We start from the raw sequence: 16,253 nt of genomic DNA, 5'->3' as shown, positions 1-16,253 counted from the left end.
TCACCCTGGAGAAGTACAGGTCTTAGAGAGTGGGGAGAGTTGTGCCAATGATTCGCTCAGCAGTCCGGACTACCCTCTGTAGTCTTCTGAGGTCGGATTGGGTAGCTGAGCTGAACCAGACAGTCACTGAAGTGCAGAGGATGGATTCAATGATAGCAGTTTAGAACTGTTTCAGAAGATCCTGTGGCAGGTTGAACGTCCTCAGCTGGCGAAGGAAGTACAACCTCTGCTGAGCCTTTTTCACAATGTGAATGTCCCACTTCAGGACCTGGGAGATTGTGGTTCCAGGAATCTGAATGACTCCACTGCTGTAACAATGCTGTCCATGATGGTGAGTGGGGGGAGAGCAGGGGGGTTTCTCCTGAAGTCCACGATCATCTTAACAACCTGGAGCTGAACACGCTCAAGATAGTGAAGACTGCACCAGACAGCCAGCTGTTCAACCTCCAGTCTGTAAGCAGACTCGTCACCGTCCTGGATGAGGGCGATCTGTGTGGTGTCATCTGCAAACTTCAGGAGCTTGACGGAGGGGTCATTAGAGGTGCAGTCATTAGTGTACAGTGAGAAGAGCAGTGGGGAGAGGACACAGCCCTGAGGGGCGCCAGTGCTGATGGTGCGGGTGCTGGATTTGAGTTTTCCCAGTCGCACTAGCTGCTGCCTGTCTGTCAGAAAGCTGGTGATCCACTGACAGACAGAGGAGGGCACGGAGAGCTGGGTTAATTTGGGCTGGAGGAGTGATAGGATGATGGTGTTAAAGGCGGAGCTGAGTCCACAAACAGGATCCTCACATAAGTCCCTGGTCTGTCCAGATGCTGCAGAACATGATGCAGTCCCATATTGACTGCATCATTCACAGACCTGTTTGCTCTGTAGGCAAACTGCAGAGGATCCAGTAAGGGTCCAGTAATGTCCTTCAGATAAGCCAGAACCAGAACAGAACCAACCAAATGATTTCATGACCACAGATGTTAGAGCCACAGGTCTGTAGTCATTTAGTCCGGTAATTTTGAATTTCTTTGGGACGGGGATGATGGTGGAGCTTTTGAAGCATGAGGGGACTTCACATAGCTCCAGTGACGTGTTGAATATCCGTGTAAAGATGGGGGCCAGTTGATCGGCACCAGTTTTCATACAGGCTGGTGAAACGCTGTCTGGGCTTGGTGCCTTTCTTCTTTTGTTCTTCCTGAAGACCTGACACATATCATCTTCACTGAACTGAATTTTAGGTGTGTTGGAGTCAGGGGTTTACAGGAGGTGAGAATTGGGCTTTTTCAAACCTGCAGTAGAACTCGTTCAGGTCGTCTGCCAGTTGTTGATTCACCACAGTGCTGGGGGATGGTGGCGTGTAGTTGGTGATTTCTTTCAGACCTTTCCATACTGAAGCTGAGTCATTAGAGGAAAACTGAGTCTGTAGCTTTTAAGAATAATTTCTCTTTGCCACTCTGATCTCATTTTCCAGTGTGTATTTGGCCTGTTTGTAAAAGACTCTATCCCCATTCCTGTGAGCATCCACTTTAGCCTGACGGAGCTGGCCGAGTTTTGCAGTGAACCATGGTTTATCACTGTTATAAGTTAAGTGAGTCCTGGTAGGAATACACAAGTCCTCAGAGAAACTGATATATGATGTTTCAGTCTCTGTGAGCTCGTCCAGGTCGGTGGCAGCAGCTTCAAAAACAGTCCAATCAGTGAGAGAGAAACAGGCTTGTAAATCCTGCTCCACTTCCTTAGTCCATCTTTTTACAGTCCTTAATTCAGGTTTAGCTGATTTCAGTTACTGCCTGTAGGTCGGAATCACATGAACTATACAGTGATCAGAGAGTCCTAGAGCTGCCTGTGGGACAGAGAGGTTTGCATCCTTTATTGTAGTGTAGCAGTGATCCAGTGTGTTACCGTCTCTGGTGGGACATGTAACATGCTGTCTGTATTTAGGAAATTCACGTGAGAGAATCGCTTTATTAAAGTCCCCAAGAATTATTAATACACAGTCCGGGTGTTGTTGCTCACTCTCTATGATCATATCAGCGAGTGTCTGTAGTGCTGAGCTCACGTGCGCTTGCGGAGGAATGTAAACACTCACCAGAATGAACGAGCAAAACTCCCGCGGCGAATAGAACGGTTTGCAGTTAATGAAGAATGTTTCAAGATCGGTACAGCACATCTTCTTTAAAACAGTTACATCAGAACACCACCTTTCATTGATGTAAACACATGTCCCGCCACCACGTGATTTCCCCATTGATTCCGCTTCGCAGTCTGCTATAAAGAGCTGAAAGCCCGGCAGACTTAACGGGCTGTCCGTAATGGAATCGTTCAGCCAGGTTTCCGTGAAGCAGAGAGTTCGAAAAATCCTTATTTTTCCGGGTGAGAAGAAGGAGTTTGTCTGTTTTGTTGGAAGAGAGCGGAGATTCGCCAGATGGATGCTAGGCAGCTGTGTTCTTAGGCCGCGCTGTCTGAGTTTCACGAGTGCGCCGGCGCGTTTTCCCCGTCTGTGGGTCCTGAAGCGCTTAAACAGCGCAGCCGCTCCGCCAACTACAATATGCAGCAAAACGTTAGAATACTCAAAAACCGGTAAAAGATCTTGTGGCGTGTACTGCCGAATGTTCGGCAGTTCATCCCTGGTGAAACTGATCGGATTTTCTTGACAAAGAGCAGGAAAAACTAACAACAGAACAAACACTGAGGAGCTAAGCACTGAGGCTGCCATCCGTGGCGCCATCTTGCTTTTATATATCTGTATATAAGTGGGTGAAGAATCACATGAACAAAATTGGCCAGCTTCTGTTTAATAACCTGAACAAACCTGAAGGTGAGTGAATCTCTATCCATTAATAAAAAAATTTATATTTCTGTCAGGACCACTTTGTCAAATGAGAATTTATTAGATAATAGCATACAGTTAGTGTTGGCGGTACAGTTCTGTTCTGGGCAGGAATCCATGCGCCCGTCCGTGCGCATGCATGGACCGAACGGGGAGAGCAGCAACTAGAAAATAGAATAGACCTCCCCATAACAGAACCGCTAATCATGCATAGAGGTTTTTTTTTTTTTTTTTTGGTAAATAATAAATGAATAAATGGATAAAAAAATAATTAAATAATTAGAGAGAGAGGAAGAGAGAGAGAAAAATATGTGGAGATTTAAGAAGTAAACTGGTACAACGAACACAGGTTCCGGCATGGTGGAGTCGGGGTTGGAGGAGGGAGATAGAAAGCGGCTCGATGAATGGGAATTTAAATGGTCGGGTAATAGGATGTCGTAACCGGATTGGTGCGCGTCGTGGACAGCTGATTAACAGCTGATGCATGCTGATGACGTGGCCTGCCAGAACTAACGCGACACTTGATTTATCATTGTTGCTTGATTTATTCTACCATTATTTACAAAATGTAATATAATACAATAACTTACCTGTTTCTATTTTTAGAAAACTAAGTTCTGCATATTTAAAGCAGTTTTTTTTTCCTCATAAACTTGTAAAATTTTAAACTTGTAATTATCAGAAAGTATCAGAAAGTATCAGGAGTAATGAATTATTTATTATTTATTAAACACTTTGTTGGTCTTTCATACAGAAATTGATTACAAACTTTTTATATACAAGCTAGTTCCTGTTCTCACTTACATTAAGATAATACAGTTTAATAGCTACAATAATCTGCATATGATACTAGATATAAAAGAGTCTAATATTTTCTTATTGAACATTTAATCACAAAACTAAATGTAGAAATGTTTTCACACAGATGTAGATGGACCAGATCAGTGCTGTTTCAACTTTCTGACACGACCAATCCCTGTAAGAGTCATTACAGCATATGAAAAAACACATCCTCAGTGTCTAAAACCTGGAGTCCTGTAAGTCTTTGGCCACCTGCTTATAATTTTTTAATAATTTATTTTAATGAATATTAAAAGTTAATATTTTCATGTCTAATTCTTTATGTTTATGTGTAATATAACTGAACTTGGTTCAGAATCTAACTTATAAATCTTATATTCAATTCAAGTTTATTTGTATAGCACTTTTTACAATAGACATTGTCTCAAAGCAGCTTTACAGAACATAAACATAGAACAAAAGGTAAATATAAAGAATAACAAAGATTAATAGTATACAAAAAAAATCTATATATGAATCTAACTTTATATTATCTTGGAGGTTTGAGGCATGTCAGAGTGTCTGATTTTCTGATTTTATTACAGTTTCACACTGATGTAAATCTTCTCTCTCCTCTACAGCTTTACTATACAGAACAGTCATCATGTCTGTGCAGATCTCCAAGTTGAGTGGGTGAAGGATCACATGAAGAAACTTTACCAGCGTCCGTTTAGCAGTCTGACCAACACTGAAGGTAAGTGAATCTCTATCTATTAATAACAAATTATTATTTATTTTGTACATCATGTCCTGTAATAGAGCAGGTATAATAATTTTTTTTTTCAATAAATTTACTTATTTTCGAAAACCTTTTCTTTTTTGCTTGATTTATTGTATTTTATTACATTATGTAATATAATACAATAACATACAGTATCTTACAGAAGTGAGTACACCCCTCACATTTATGTAAATATTTTATTATATCTTTTCATCTGACAACACTGAAGAAATGACACTGTGCTACATTATAAAGTAGTGAGTGTGCAGCTTTTATAACAGTATAAATTTGCTGCTACCTTAAAATAACTCAACACACAGCCATTAATGTCTAAATCGCTGGCCACAAATGTGAGTACACCTCTAAGTGAAAATGTCCAAATTGGGCCCAAAGCGTCAATATTTTGTGTGGTCACCATTATTTTCCAGCACTGCCTTAACCCTCTTGGACATGGAGTTCATCAGAGCATCACTGGTTGCCACTGGCATCCTCTTCCACTCCTCCATGACGACATAACAGTTCTGGTGGATGTTAGAGACCTTGCGCTCCTCCACCTTCCGTTTGAGAAAGCACCACAGATGCCTTAATAGGGGATAGGTCTGGAGACATGCTTGGCCAGTCCATCACCTTTACCCTCAGCTTCTTTTGCAAGGCAGTGGTCATCTTGGAGGTGTGTTTGGGGTCGTTATCATGTTGGAATACTGCCCTGCCGCCCAGTCTCCAAAGGGAGGGGACCATGCTCTGCTTCAGTATGTCACAGTACATGTTGGCATTCATGGTTCCCTCAATGAACTGTAGCTCCCCAGTGCCTGCAGCATTCATGCAGCCCCAGACTATGACACTCCCACCACCATGTTTGACTGTAGGTGAGATGCACTTGTTTTTGTACTCCTCACCTGTTTGCTGCCACACACGCTTGACACCATCTGAAACAAAAATAAGTTTATCTTTGTCTCATCCGACCACAGGAGTTCCAGTAATCCATGTCCTTACTCTGCTAGTCACTGTTTAACTGTTCACACTGTTCTACAAGCTGTACACTCACTACTTTACATTGTAGCAATGTGTTGGTTTTTTATACAGGAATTAATTACAAACTTTTTATATACAAGCAAGTTCCTGTTCTCACTTACTGTAATAACCTGAGAGACACAGAGCTGATCAAGAGGAAATTTACTATTTAGGAACCAGCAGCAAACCATACACACACTTCACAGGATCACAGGTGGATTATATCTACAATTCATAGATACAGTATCTACACCAGATGTCACCTTGGCTACGGCACTACATTGGAACGAATGTGCCAATAGAGCCGCCATCTTGGTACAGGAGACCCCCTCCTCTTTATCAGCGTGAATGTAGGCAAAGAAATAAAATCACCATAAATCGTCATGAATGCGATTTTCTAGCTTTTTTTTGGTTAGTTCCAAAGGTCAGACATTTGTATTTATCATTAAGTCCAGAGAAACATTGTAGCAATGTGTCAGCTTAGTTAACCATTTAAAACTAAGTGTTTAGTGTCCCAGCAACAACAACACGACCTTACAGTTTCTTCCTGATACTTTTGCTCTGCAGTTTCAGAGTATGAACCTTTGCGACAGGGTGTTGTCTCAACTTATGAAAGGTACAGACAACCAGTGAAATTAAGCTAAAGTGATGGTTGTCTATGCCATCTTGAGTCTCAACAATGAGATCACGAAGACCAAATATGTCATATTATACATTTTTTTAAATTAACATACGATAAAAAAAATCAAAACCTTTTTAGGCATAATGTCATTAAATATGTCCTTAAGTGCAGTAAGTTGATAAAAGCGCATACTGCTTGTGTTAAGTCCAGGACAATCTAATAAAATATGTTTGACAGATAAGGGAATCTTACAGAACATACATAAAGTTGGGTCTTCACCTTCAAGCAAAAAGAGCATGGGTCAATTTTTAATGTACTTATTAAGAGCTTCGGAATCTACAAACATTGTCGGTTTTCCTAACTGTCAAAAACTAATGGGTAACTAGCATGGATTAGCTGCGGTTGTTAACCAAGGACTGAAACAAACCAACGGATCCTGAAATATAATTCCGTAACTTTCAATATCATAAAACACATTCTCGCTTGTGAAATGTAATCTCTTGCTGTCTGGTTTTTAGATTTTGTTCGTTTGAACAACCAAACGCAGCACAGAAGTCCGGCATCATCCATGAATTTGAAGTACAAGACACCTGTACAAAGATGGCGGCGGTTTTGACACATTTTTAGGACCCCAAGGCAACATCTAGTTTAGATATTTATGTCTACAATTAACATCTTCTTCTTTGCTGTATTTAACCCAGGTCAAACGGCAATATATTGCCCCCTACAGGTCAATCAACCATAGCTCAGTCTATAACATCTCCTTCCCCCCAAGTTTACAATATTTCTTCATAAATCACAATACAATAAACTTCATAATCATACAATACAATAAATCAGTTCATAATCTTTTAAATGACCAGGCAATTTCCTGGTTCTCTGTGACCGTCTCACAACAGGGCTAAAGGATTTGGAAGTAATTCAAGGGGATTAGTCTCACTAGAAATGTCCTCAGTCTCTTTAGCCACTACAAGAGCTGAGTTATCAGAGATGTCCAAATCAGGATATTTACAGTCCATAACCTCCTCTGAAAGGCTCACAAGCAATTTCTGTCGGGCATGAATTTGATCCAAATGTCTTCGGACCACTCTCCCATCAACCAGCATCACTTTATAAGACAGTGGTCCAGTCACAGTCTCAATATGCCCCAGAATCCATTTTGGTCCATAAGTAAAATTCTGAACAAGTACTGGATCTCCAACACCAAAGCTACGTTCATGGGCCTTTTTGTCATGATGAACTTTTTGCTTTTGTTGTTGTTGTTGTTGTTCCTGAATCTTCCCGTTAAATCAGGATGTATAAAAAACCTTTTAGTTTAGTTTAAATATTTAGTTGCCATTGTTCCTTCAACACATTTTTTAAACATGCCTTTAACAATTTGCACGGCCCGTTCTACTAACCCATTACTGGAAGCATGATAGGGTGCAGTAACATGTCGTACTCCATTTTTTTTTTTCGGGAACTCTTTGAATTCCGCACTCACAAAACAAGTCGCATTATCTGATACAATCAGTTCAGGTAGTCCACGGTTACTGAAGCTAGTACGCAAACATTGAATGGTTAGAGCAGATGTAGCGGAATGGGTCAAACTCTGGGTGAATGGGTCACAGATGTACAGATGTAGCGGAATGGGTCAAACTCTGTTCCTATTAATTCCTGCAGGAATCCTAATTGCAACATTTCTCTCACTCTGGATAATACCGGATCTTTTTGTGTCCAACTTCTTACCTGTTCTGCTGTAATCAAGTTTATGTCTGCATTCTCCAGCATTAGTACTCTTTCCTCCTGTTGAGAGACAGATTTTGTTGGCAAGGGTAACCGCCTTAGAGCATCTGCATTTGCGTGATCTTTACCAGGTTTGTAGATTATGTTGTATTCATATGCTCTTAATGTCACAGCCCATCACTGGATCCTAGGAGGTGACATTTGAGGAACAGATTTTAACTCATTAAACAAAGACAACAAGGGTTAATGATCTGTAACGATGGTAAACTTCCGACCACACAAATACTTATGAAAGCCGAACATTACAGCCAATCCTTCCTTGTCCAAATGCAAATAATTCTGCTCAGCTTGATTCAATGTCTGTGACATAAATCCAATGGGTCTTTCACTACCATCTGGCATCTTATGCGACAGAATGGCACCTAAGCCATAAGGAGAAGCATCACATGATAAAATCACATCCTTCTGGGGGTCATAATGGACCAGAACTTGTACTGATTGGATCATTTTTTAGACTGAACAAAGGCAGCTTCTTGTTTGCAACCCCAGTGCCATTTTGCATCTTTTCACAGCATCTTGTGCACTGGGGCTAAAACAGTAGACAAGTTGGGCAAAAATTTGTTATAGTAGTTTAACAGTGCCAAATAGGCCTTCAACTCAGTCACAGTATTGGGCGAGGGAGCATTTTGAATAGCAGTCACATTTTCGGGTACTGGATGTAGGCCAGTCCCATCTACTTTATGACCCAAGAACATTACCTCTTTTTCCATGAAAGTACATTTACTCCGTTTCAAATGCAGTCCTGCTTCCTGCAACCTTCTCAATACCCTGGCCAGCGTTTGGAGATGCTCCACATCATTGTGACCGATCAGCAAGATGTCATCCAGGAAAACTGCCACATAAGGAAGACCTTGCAGTTCAGTACTCCCTCCATGGTCCTTTGGGATATAGATAACCGCATCTAATGCAATCTGATGGTAAGCGTGACTCATATCCAGTTTGGTGAACTTCTGCCCTCCTGACAATGTTGCAAACAGATCATCTAATCAAGGGATTTGGTACTGTTCCAACTTTGAAACTCGATTTACTGTTAGCTTGTAATCACCACACAGTCGTATTGTGTTGTCAGGGTTTACAATTGGCACTACAGGCGCAGCCCGTTCAGAATGTTTAACAGGTTCTATGATGTGTTCTCTTAACAGGCGTTCTATTTCAACTTCTACCTTTGCTTTCATTCCATAAGGAACTGGTCTGGCTTTGAAAAATCTGGGGATGGCTTCTTTGTCCACATAAATCTTTGCTGGTGGACCTTTCCATTCACCAACTCCTCTTTGAACAGTTCTGTATGTTTGCTAAGTACGTCAGGCAAGGTTAACTTTTCATCCCCTTGAATCTTGTGTATAGCCTCCCATTTCATGCCCAGCTCCTTGATCCAACCTCTGCCCAATAAATTAGGTCCTGTTCCAGGCACTACCACTACTGACAATTCCTTCACTGTTCCCTTGTGTCTGACGACCACTTGCGCAGAACCCAACACTTTTAGAGCTTGACCAGTACAAGTATTTAACTTCAAAGAACAGGTCTTTCTGGATTTTTATGTTCTTCCCATAATTTGCAAAAAATTGACCCATACATTACAGTCACACCACAGCCGGTATCCACTTCAAAAGGTATGTTTGAATCATTTACAGCCAATGTGATAGTCAGAGGAGCAATCTTAGGAATCTCTGTCTCTTTCAAACTGTACACTGTAAAAATACCTTCTTCATCAGATTCACTTTTTTCATCTCTGCTGACATAATGTGATCTCTGTCCTCTTCTGGCCACAACTTGCTTGTGTCTTTTTCCCCCTTGAAACCTTGTTTCTTTGATGGAAATTTTTGATCTACATACTTTCATTATATGTCCTTGTTTCCCACATTTGTGACATTTCTCTTAAATAAGTCTACACTCACTGGCCAAATGTTGCAAATGCTATACATCGACTATCTTGCTTCATTGACATTTTATGCACTCTCATTGAAATGGAGGTTTCTGAATGTTGAGCTTGCAAATCCTTTACATCTTTATTGGCTGTTTCCAATGCTTGAGCTATTTTCAACGCTTTCTCAAATGTTAACTCTGATTCAAATGTTAACTCCAGCAGTCTACATTGAATACGGTCATCATTTATTACACAGACCAGTCTGTCCCACAGCATCTCTGTTAATTTTTCTCCACAATTACAATCATGAGCTAATTTCCTTAATACTGCCACATACTCAAGAACACTTTCCCCTTCATCTCTTGATCTTGAATTGAATTTAACCCATTGACAGTATAGCTTTTTGCTTTTCTGCATCTGTAATCTCATTTGCTTCAAAGAAATGTTGCAAGATTTCACAATATTCTTCCCAAGATTGCGATTGATTATCAAATGGTGTGAGTGTTCCTACCATGTTGGCCATCTTCTTTTCCAAAGCTCCCACTTGTACAGATCCAGCTTTTTCACCTTTTCAAAACTTTATTCTCCTTGACACGGGCGGTTCTAGGATTTCATCTTTAGAGGTTTTAGCCCTCAGTGAGAATATAAAACAAGAAGAGTTTTATATTATATATTATATAACTACATAGTAAGCCAAAAGTTATGGGATTATTTAAAATGGCAAAAGTGGACACCGAAATTTTATGCATGATGTAATGATGCCAGTCTTGAATCAAATCAGTTCATGTGTGTGTGTATTCTCTACAAACAGTGTGTCTAATGAATGCAGTCATTAATAAAAAAAAATATTCACAAGACAAATGCAAAATCAATAAATGTTATTTTTATTTAGTATTGAACGGATTGTTTGCATTAATATTTTGTTTGTGCTACAACTCTGGTAATAAGAATAGTGACATTTCACTGCTTTTGGTTGCTGTCCATGCGGTTTTCTGCCGATTAATGTTATAGATAAACGCCTCCAGCTCCGACTGCGCGTGCACGCTGCGCATCCCTGTGCTTCTCTGTTCAAATAAAGCAGACAGCTGATGACGCACTTTTGAAAGACTACAAAAAAATCGCTCTTGGATCAAACTGATAAATAATTTTCTTTCCCATCAACGACATGTTCTGCATTTTAACGTAATTTTTATTGTTTATTTATGAAAGTAAAAATTATACTTATAGTTTTAGTGTGGCTGAGATCACAGACAGGGGGCTGGAGACACCCTAAAGAAGGGCTAGAACCGCCCCTGCTCCTTGCTTTCATCCTCTTTGCCAAAATGTAATAACTTGAGAGACACAGATCTGATCAAGAGGAAATTTACTCAGGAGGAACCAGCAGCAAACCATACACACACATTTCACAGGATCACAGGTGGATTATATCTACAATTAACATCATCTTCTTTGCTGTAGTGACGTTACATACGGCTAAGTTTGGTGACCCATACTCAGAATTTGTTCTCTGCATTTAACCCATCCAAAGTGCACACACAGCAGTGAACACACACACCCGGAGTATTTAACCCAGGTCAAATGGGAATAGATTGCCCCCTACAGGTCAATCAACCATAGCTCAGTCTATAACACTTACATTAAGATAATACAGTTTAATAGCTACAATAGTCTACATCTGAAACTAGATATAAAAGAATCTATTTTCTTATTGAACATTTAATCACAGAACTAAATGTAGAAATGTTTTACATTTACAGCATTTAGCAGACGCCCAGAGCGACTTACATTTTTTATTTTTTTTTTTATCTAATTTTTATACAAATGAGCAATTGAGGGTTAAGGGCCTTTCTCAGGTGCCCAGCAGTGGCAGCTTGGCGGATGCAGGAATCGAACTCACAACCTTCCGATTGGTAGCCCAACATCTTAAACATTAGGCTACCACATCTCCCTTGTTTTCACACAGATGGAGATGGACTAGATCGGTGCTGTTTCAGATTTCAGACACGACCAATCTCTGTAAGAGTCATTACAGATTATAAAGAAACAGATCCTAAGTGTTCAAAACCTGGAGTGATGTAAGTGTTCAGTCCCTTGTTTATTTTTAATTAATAATAAAAGCTAATATTTTTATGTCTATTAATTCTTTATGTTTATGTGTAATAGAATTGAACTTGGTACTGAATCTAACTTATAAATCTTATATATGAATCTAACTTTATATTATCTTGGAGGTTTGAGGCGTGTCAGAGTGTCTGATTTTCTGATTTTATTACAGTTTCACACTGATGTAAATCTTCTCTCTCCTCTACAGCTTTACTCGACAGGACGGTCGTCGTTTTTGTGCAGATCCCCAAGACATGTGGGTTAATAATCGCATGAACAGAATTGGCAAGCGTCTGTTTAACAGTCTGAACAAACCTGAATGTGAGTTAATCTCTGTCCATTAATAATAAATTATTTATTTTGTGCACCATTTCCTGTAATAGAGCAGGTGAAATATTTTTTTTTATAAATGAATTTACTTATTTTCTAAAACCTTTTTATTTTTATTCTACCATTATTTATATAACATAATATAATACAATAACATACCTGTTTCTGATTTTAGAAAAAAATAAGTTCTGCATATTTAAAACAGTTATTTGTCTGTGTTTTTTTTCTCATAAACTTGTAAAATTGTAATTAAAAAACAAAATGTCAAAATTATTTATGCAATTATTCTCTAATTTACAAAAAGAACAGCAAATAAAACTGGATGAGACTCATTTGATGACATGAGCTGAAGAGTATCAGAAAGTATCAGGAGTAATGAATTATTTATTATTTATTAAACACTTTGTTGGTCTTTCATACAGGAATTGATTACAAACTTTTATATACAAGCTAGTTCCTGTTCTCACTTACATTAAGATAATACAGTTTAATAGCTACAATAATCTGCATCTGATACTAGATATAAAAGTGTCTAATATTTTCTTATTGAACATTTAATCACAAAACTAAATGTAGAAATGTTTTCACACAGTTGTAGGTGGACCAGATCAGTGCTGTTTCAGCTTTCAGACACGACCAATCCCTGTAAGAGTCATTACAGCGTATGAAGAAACAGATCCTAAGTGTACAAAACCTGGAGTCATGTAAGTGTTCAGTCCCTTATTTATTTTTAATGAATAAATAAAGTTAATATTTTCATGTCTATTAATTCTTTATGTTTATGTGTAATAGAATTGAACTTGGTACTGAATCTAACTTATAAATCTTATATATGAATCTAACTTTATATTATCTTGGAGGTTTGAGGCGTGTCAGAGTGTCTGATTTTCTGATTTTATTACAGTTTCACACTGATGTAAATCTTCTCTCTCCTCTACAGCTTTACTCTACAGGACGGTCGTCATGTGTGTGCAGATCCTAAAGACATGTGGGTGAAGAATCACATGTACACAATTGACCAGCGTCTGTTTGACAGTCTGAACAACACTGAAGGTGAAATCTTTTAATTTAATCATTTTATCTTTATTTATTTTACCATTATATACATAATGTAATATAATACAATAACATACATGTTTCTGTTTTTAGAAAAATAAATAAGTTCTGCATATTTAAAGCAGGTTAAGCAGCTTTTTGTCTGTTTTTTTCTGATGTTAACTTGTAAAATTGTAAAGGTGTAATTAAAAGAGAAAATATCTAAATTATTTATGTAATTATTCTCTAATTTACAAAAAGAACAGCAAATAAAACTGGATGAGACTCATTTGATGACAGGAGCTGAAGAGTATCAGAAAGTATCAGGAGTAATTAATTATTTATTATTTATTAAACACTTTGTTGGTCTTTCATACATGAATTGATTACAAACTTTTTATATACAAGCTAGTTCCTGTTCTCACTTACATTAAGATAATACAGTTTAATAGCTACAATAATCTGCATCTGATACTAGATATAAAAGTGTCTAATATTTTCTTATTGAACATTTAATCACAGAACTAAATGTAGAAATGTTTTCACACAGATGTAGATGGACCAGATCTGTGCTGTACCAAGATTGTGACACAACGAATCCCTGTAAAATTTGTTACAACATATAAAGTAACAGATCCTGAGTGTCTAAAACCTGGAGTCATGTAAGTGTTCAGTAACTTGTTTATTTTTAATGAATAAATAAAGTTTATATTTTCATGTCTATTAATTCTTTATGTGTATGTGTAATAGAATTGAACTTGGTACTGAATCTAACTTATAAATCTTATATATGAATCTAACTTTATATTATCTTGGAGGTTTGAGGCGTGTCAGAGTGTCTGATTTTCTGATTTTATTACAGTTTCACACAGATGTAAATCTTCTCTCTCCTCTACAGCTTTACTCTACAGGACGGTCGTCGTTTGTGTGCAGATCCCAAATACAAGTGGGTGAAGATCAACAAGAACACAATTGACCAGCGTAAAACAGACTGAACAAAGTATTTAAATTCTCTCTACATTAATAAGTAATGAATAATTATTTTATAAAATGTACTTTTTACAGGGGGGCACGGTGGCTTAGTGGTTAGCACGTTCGCCTCACACCTCCAGGGTTGGGGGTTCGATTCCCGCCGCCGTCTTGTGTGTGTGGAGTTTGCATGTTCTCCCCGTGCCTCGGGGGTTTCCTCCGGGTTCTCCGGTTTCCTCCCCCGGTCCAAAGACATGCATGGTAGGTTGATTGGCATCTCTGGAAAATTGTCCGTAGTGTGTGATTGTGTGAGTGAATGAGAGTGTGTGTGTGTGTGCCCTGTGATGGGTTGGCACTCCATCCAGGGTGTATCCTGCCTTGATGCCCGATGACGCCTGAGATAGGCACAGGCTCCGCGTGACCCGAGGTAGTTCGGATAAGCGGTAGAAAATGAGTGAGAGTGAGTGAGTGAGCACTTTTTACATAATCAGACACATGTATAACTTCCTGTTCTGATGTAAGTTTCTGTTTGATTTGTTTCTGTCTTCATGCAGATTTACATCATATCTTTTCTTCTTTCTCTCTTACTAGTGATTTGACTTGTTATAAAATAGTAGAAGAATGAAGGTCAATAAATAATCACTGTATTATGAGACGTGTTTGTGGTTCATGCAGAAGTTCACATCCTCAACATTTCTCTGTATTTATTTAGACTAACTGATACAGAAATATACATATAGATAGGAAATTAAAAAAATTAAAGAAAAATAAAATATATTGTTAAAAAGATGATAGAATGAGTTTCATGTGATGTAACATACAAATAAGCCCAAAAAGATACTTCATATTTTATTAATATTTTATGTAAATGGTATTTTATTTATTTATTTATTGAATTTATTTTTTAAAAGAAAAGCGAGAAAACGAACCAAACAGAAGGGTGTACAGTCTAATGAGTATGTAAAATTTGGCCACAGAAAATGGCAATGAATCTTCTGGGAGCCGATGGAATAGACTCTTCACTTCATTGAACTTAGATTCAATTAAAGGAGACTGAATTCCCGTCATGTCTGTTTACTCTCTATACTTCATGAGCAGCAGCGCCTCCAAGTGGTGGTTCCATGCAGTAAAAATGATCATGACCCCTGATGCTGTGGTTCTGAAAAAAGCAACGATTCAAAAAAGTGGATCTTAAAAGTTCTCAAAATGGGGACACATTTCAAATAGGGATGCGTCCATGTGAATGAGCGGTTACTATAGAAACGATAATTTACATCTAATTGCATATAATTTAGTAATTTACAGTTCACTTTATTTATTTTGTCAGTATAGCAATAGCCATATCAGGATATTGTACATTACTGCTAGTGGTACATAGTTGTTGGATGACGAGCTGTGAGACAAAGAAACAGCTCAACAAATGCAGGATTTTCTCTTAGTTAACCTACATGAAACTTCAGTAGGTACTACTGAGGTGTATTGTTCTCCCTCATCATTAATCTCTCCACAGGAGAACCCAGGGTCTGGTCATGTAGAATGTTTTTAAGGTTGAGCAAGATTATAAACACATCTGATCCATCTCTTCTGGATTTCTCCATTAGCAGTTTACCCTCTCAGCTAGCCTGCTGGCCTGGGGATATTCAGGGCTACTAGTGATGTGTGAAATCCTTGTAAATTGGGTGGCATTGTCTGAAACGACTTTGTGTGAACTCCCATGAACAGAAGTCTGTCTTGTCCTTAAATGTGAGAAGTATACGTGATATTGTGAAAGCCTAGTTTCTGTTCTGCAAAAGCAGTGATTCTGTGATTTTACTGCTCCTGGAGACACATTCAGGTGAGTCAGACACTAAAAGTTTAAAAAAATCAATGGGGTAATTCAATATACTATAGCCATTCAGCTGGGGTGGAAATTCTCTTACATAAAGGGGAGATACTAGAGACGGTCAAATCAGATGAAGGTAGATGGCTGAGTTATTAAACAAGAAAATGCTTTCTTAATTTTATGTAATGTTTGTGCATACATTTCTTGGACAGAATCCAATATGGGGCAAGTGAGGTCTGCTGCCATCGCGACTGCTCCGATCACACTTTATATTAACACAGTGTTAAAGGAATCAGGTGCCTTATATTCTATATTATTAGAGACACTAAGACA

General features: G+C 38.5%; 1 protein-coding gene across 3 annotated transcripts in view; it reads left to right on the top strand.

Moving 5' to 3' along the window:
- Positions 1 to 14,751, top strand: part of LOC132849130 (uncharacterized) — a 48,214-nt gene extending 33,463 nt beyond the window's left edge. For 2 of the 3 annotated variants that reach the window (XM_060875333.1, XM_060875334.1), the window contains 8 exons: positions 3,744 to 3,855; positions 4,240 to 4,352; positions 11,625 to 11,736; positions 11,973 to 12,085; positions 12,687 to 12,798; positions 13,035 to 13,147; positions 13,680 to 13,791; positions 14,028 to 14,751. In XM_060875333.1, coding sequence (XP_060731316.1) covers positions 3,744 to 3,855; positions 4,240 to 4,352; positions 11,625 to 11,736; positions 11,973 to 12,085; positions 12,687 to 12,798; positions 13,035 to 13,147; positions 13,680 to 13,791; positions 14,028 to 14,124 — 884 coding nt within the window. In that variant the 3' untranslated portion in view covers positions 14,125 to 14,751. The remainder of the gene's footprint in view (positions 1 to 3,743; positions 3,856 to 4,239; positions 4,353 to 11,624; positions 11,737 to 11,972; positions 12,086 to 12,686; positions 12,799 to 13,034; positions 13,148 to 13,679; positions 13,792 to 14,027) is intronic. The other variant, XM_060875336.1, reaches the window with a different exon arrangement.
- The last annotated feature ends 1,502 nt before the right edge of the window (positions 14,752 to 16,253 follow it).

Source organism: Tachysurus vachellii, chromosome 7, assembly GCF_030014155.1.
Source record: "Tachysurus vachellii isolate PV-2020 chromosome 7, HZAU_Pvac_v1, whole genome shotgun sequence".
Taxonomy (NCBI): domain Eukaryota; kingdom Metazoa; phylum Chordata; class Actinopteri; order Siluriformes; family Bagridae; genus Tachysurus; species Tachysurus vachellii.
Note: the sequence above shows the minus strand (reverse complement) of the source record. Positions and strands in the feature narration are given on the sequence as shown.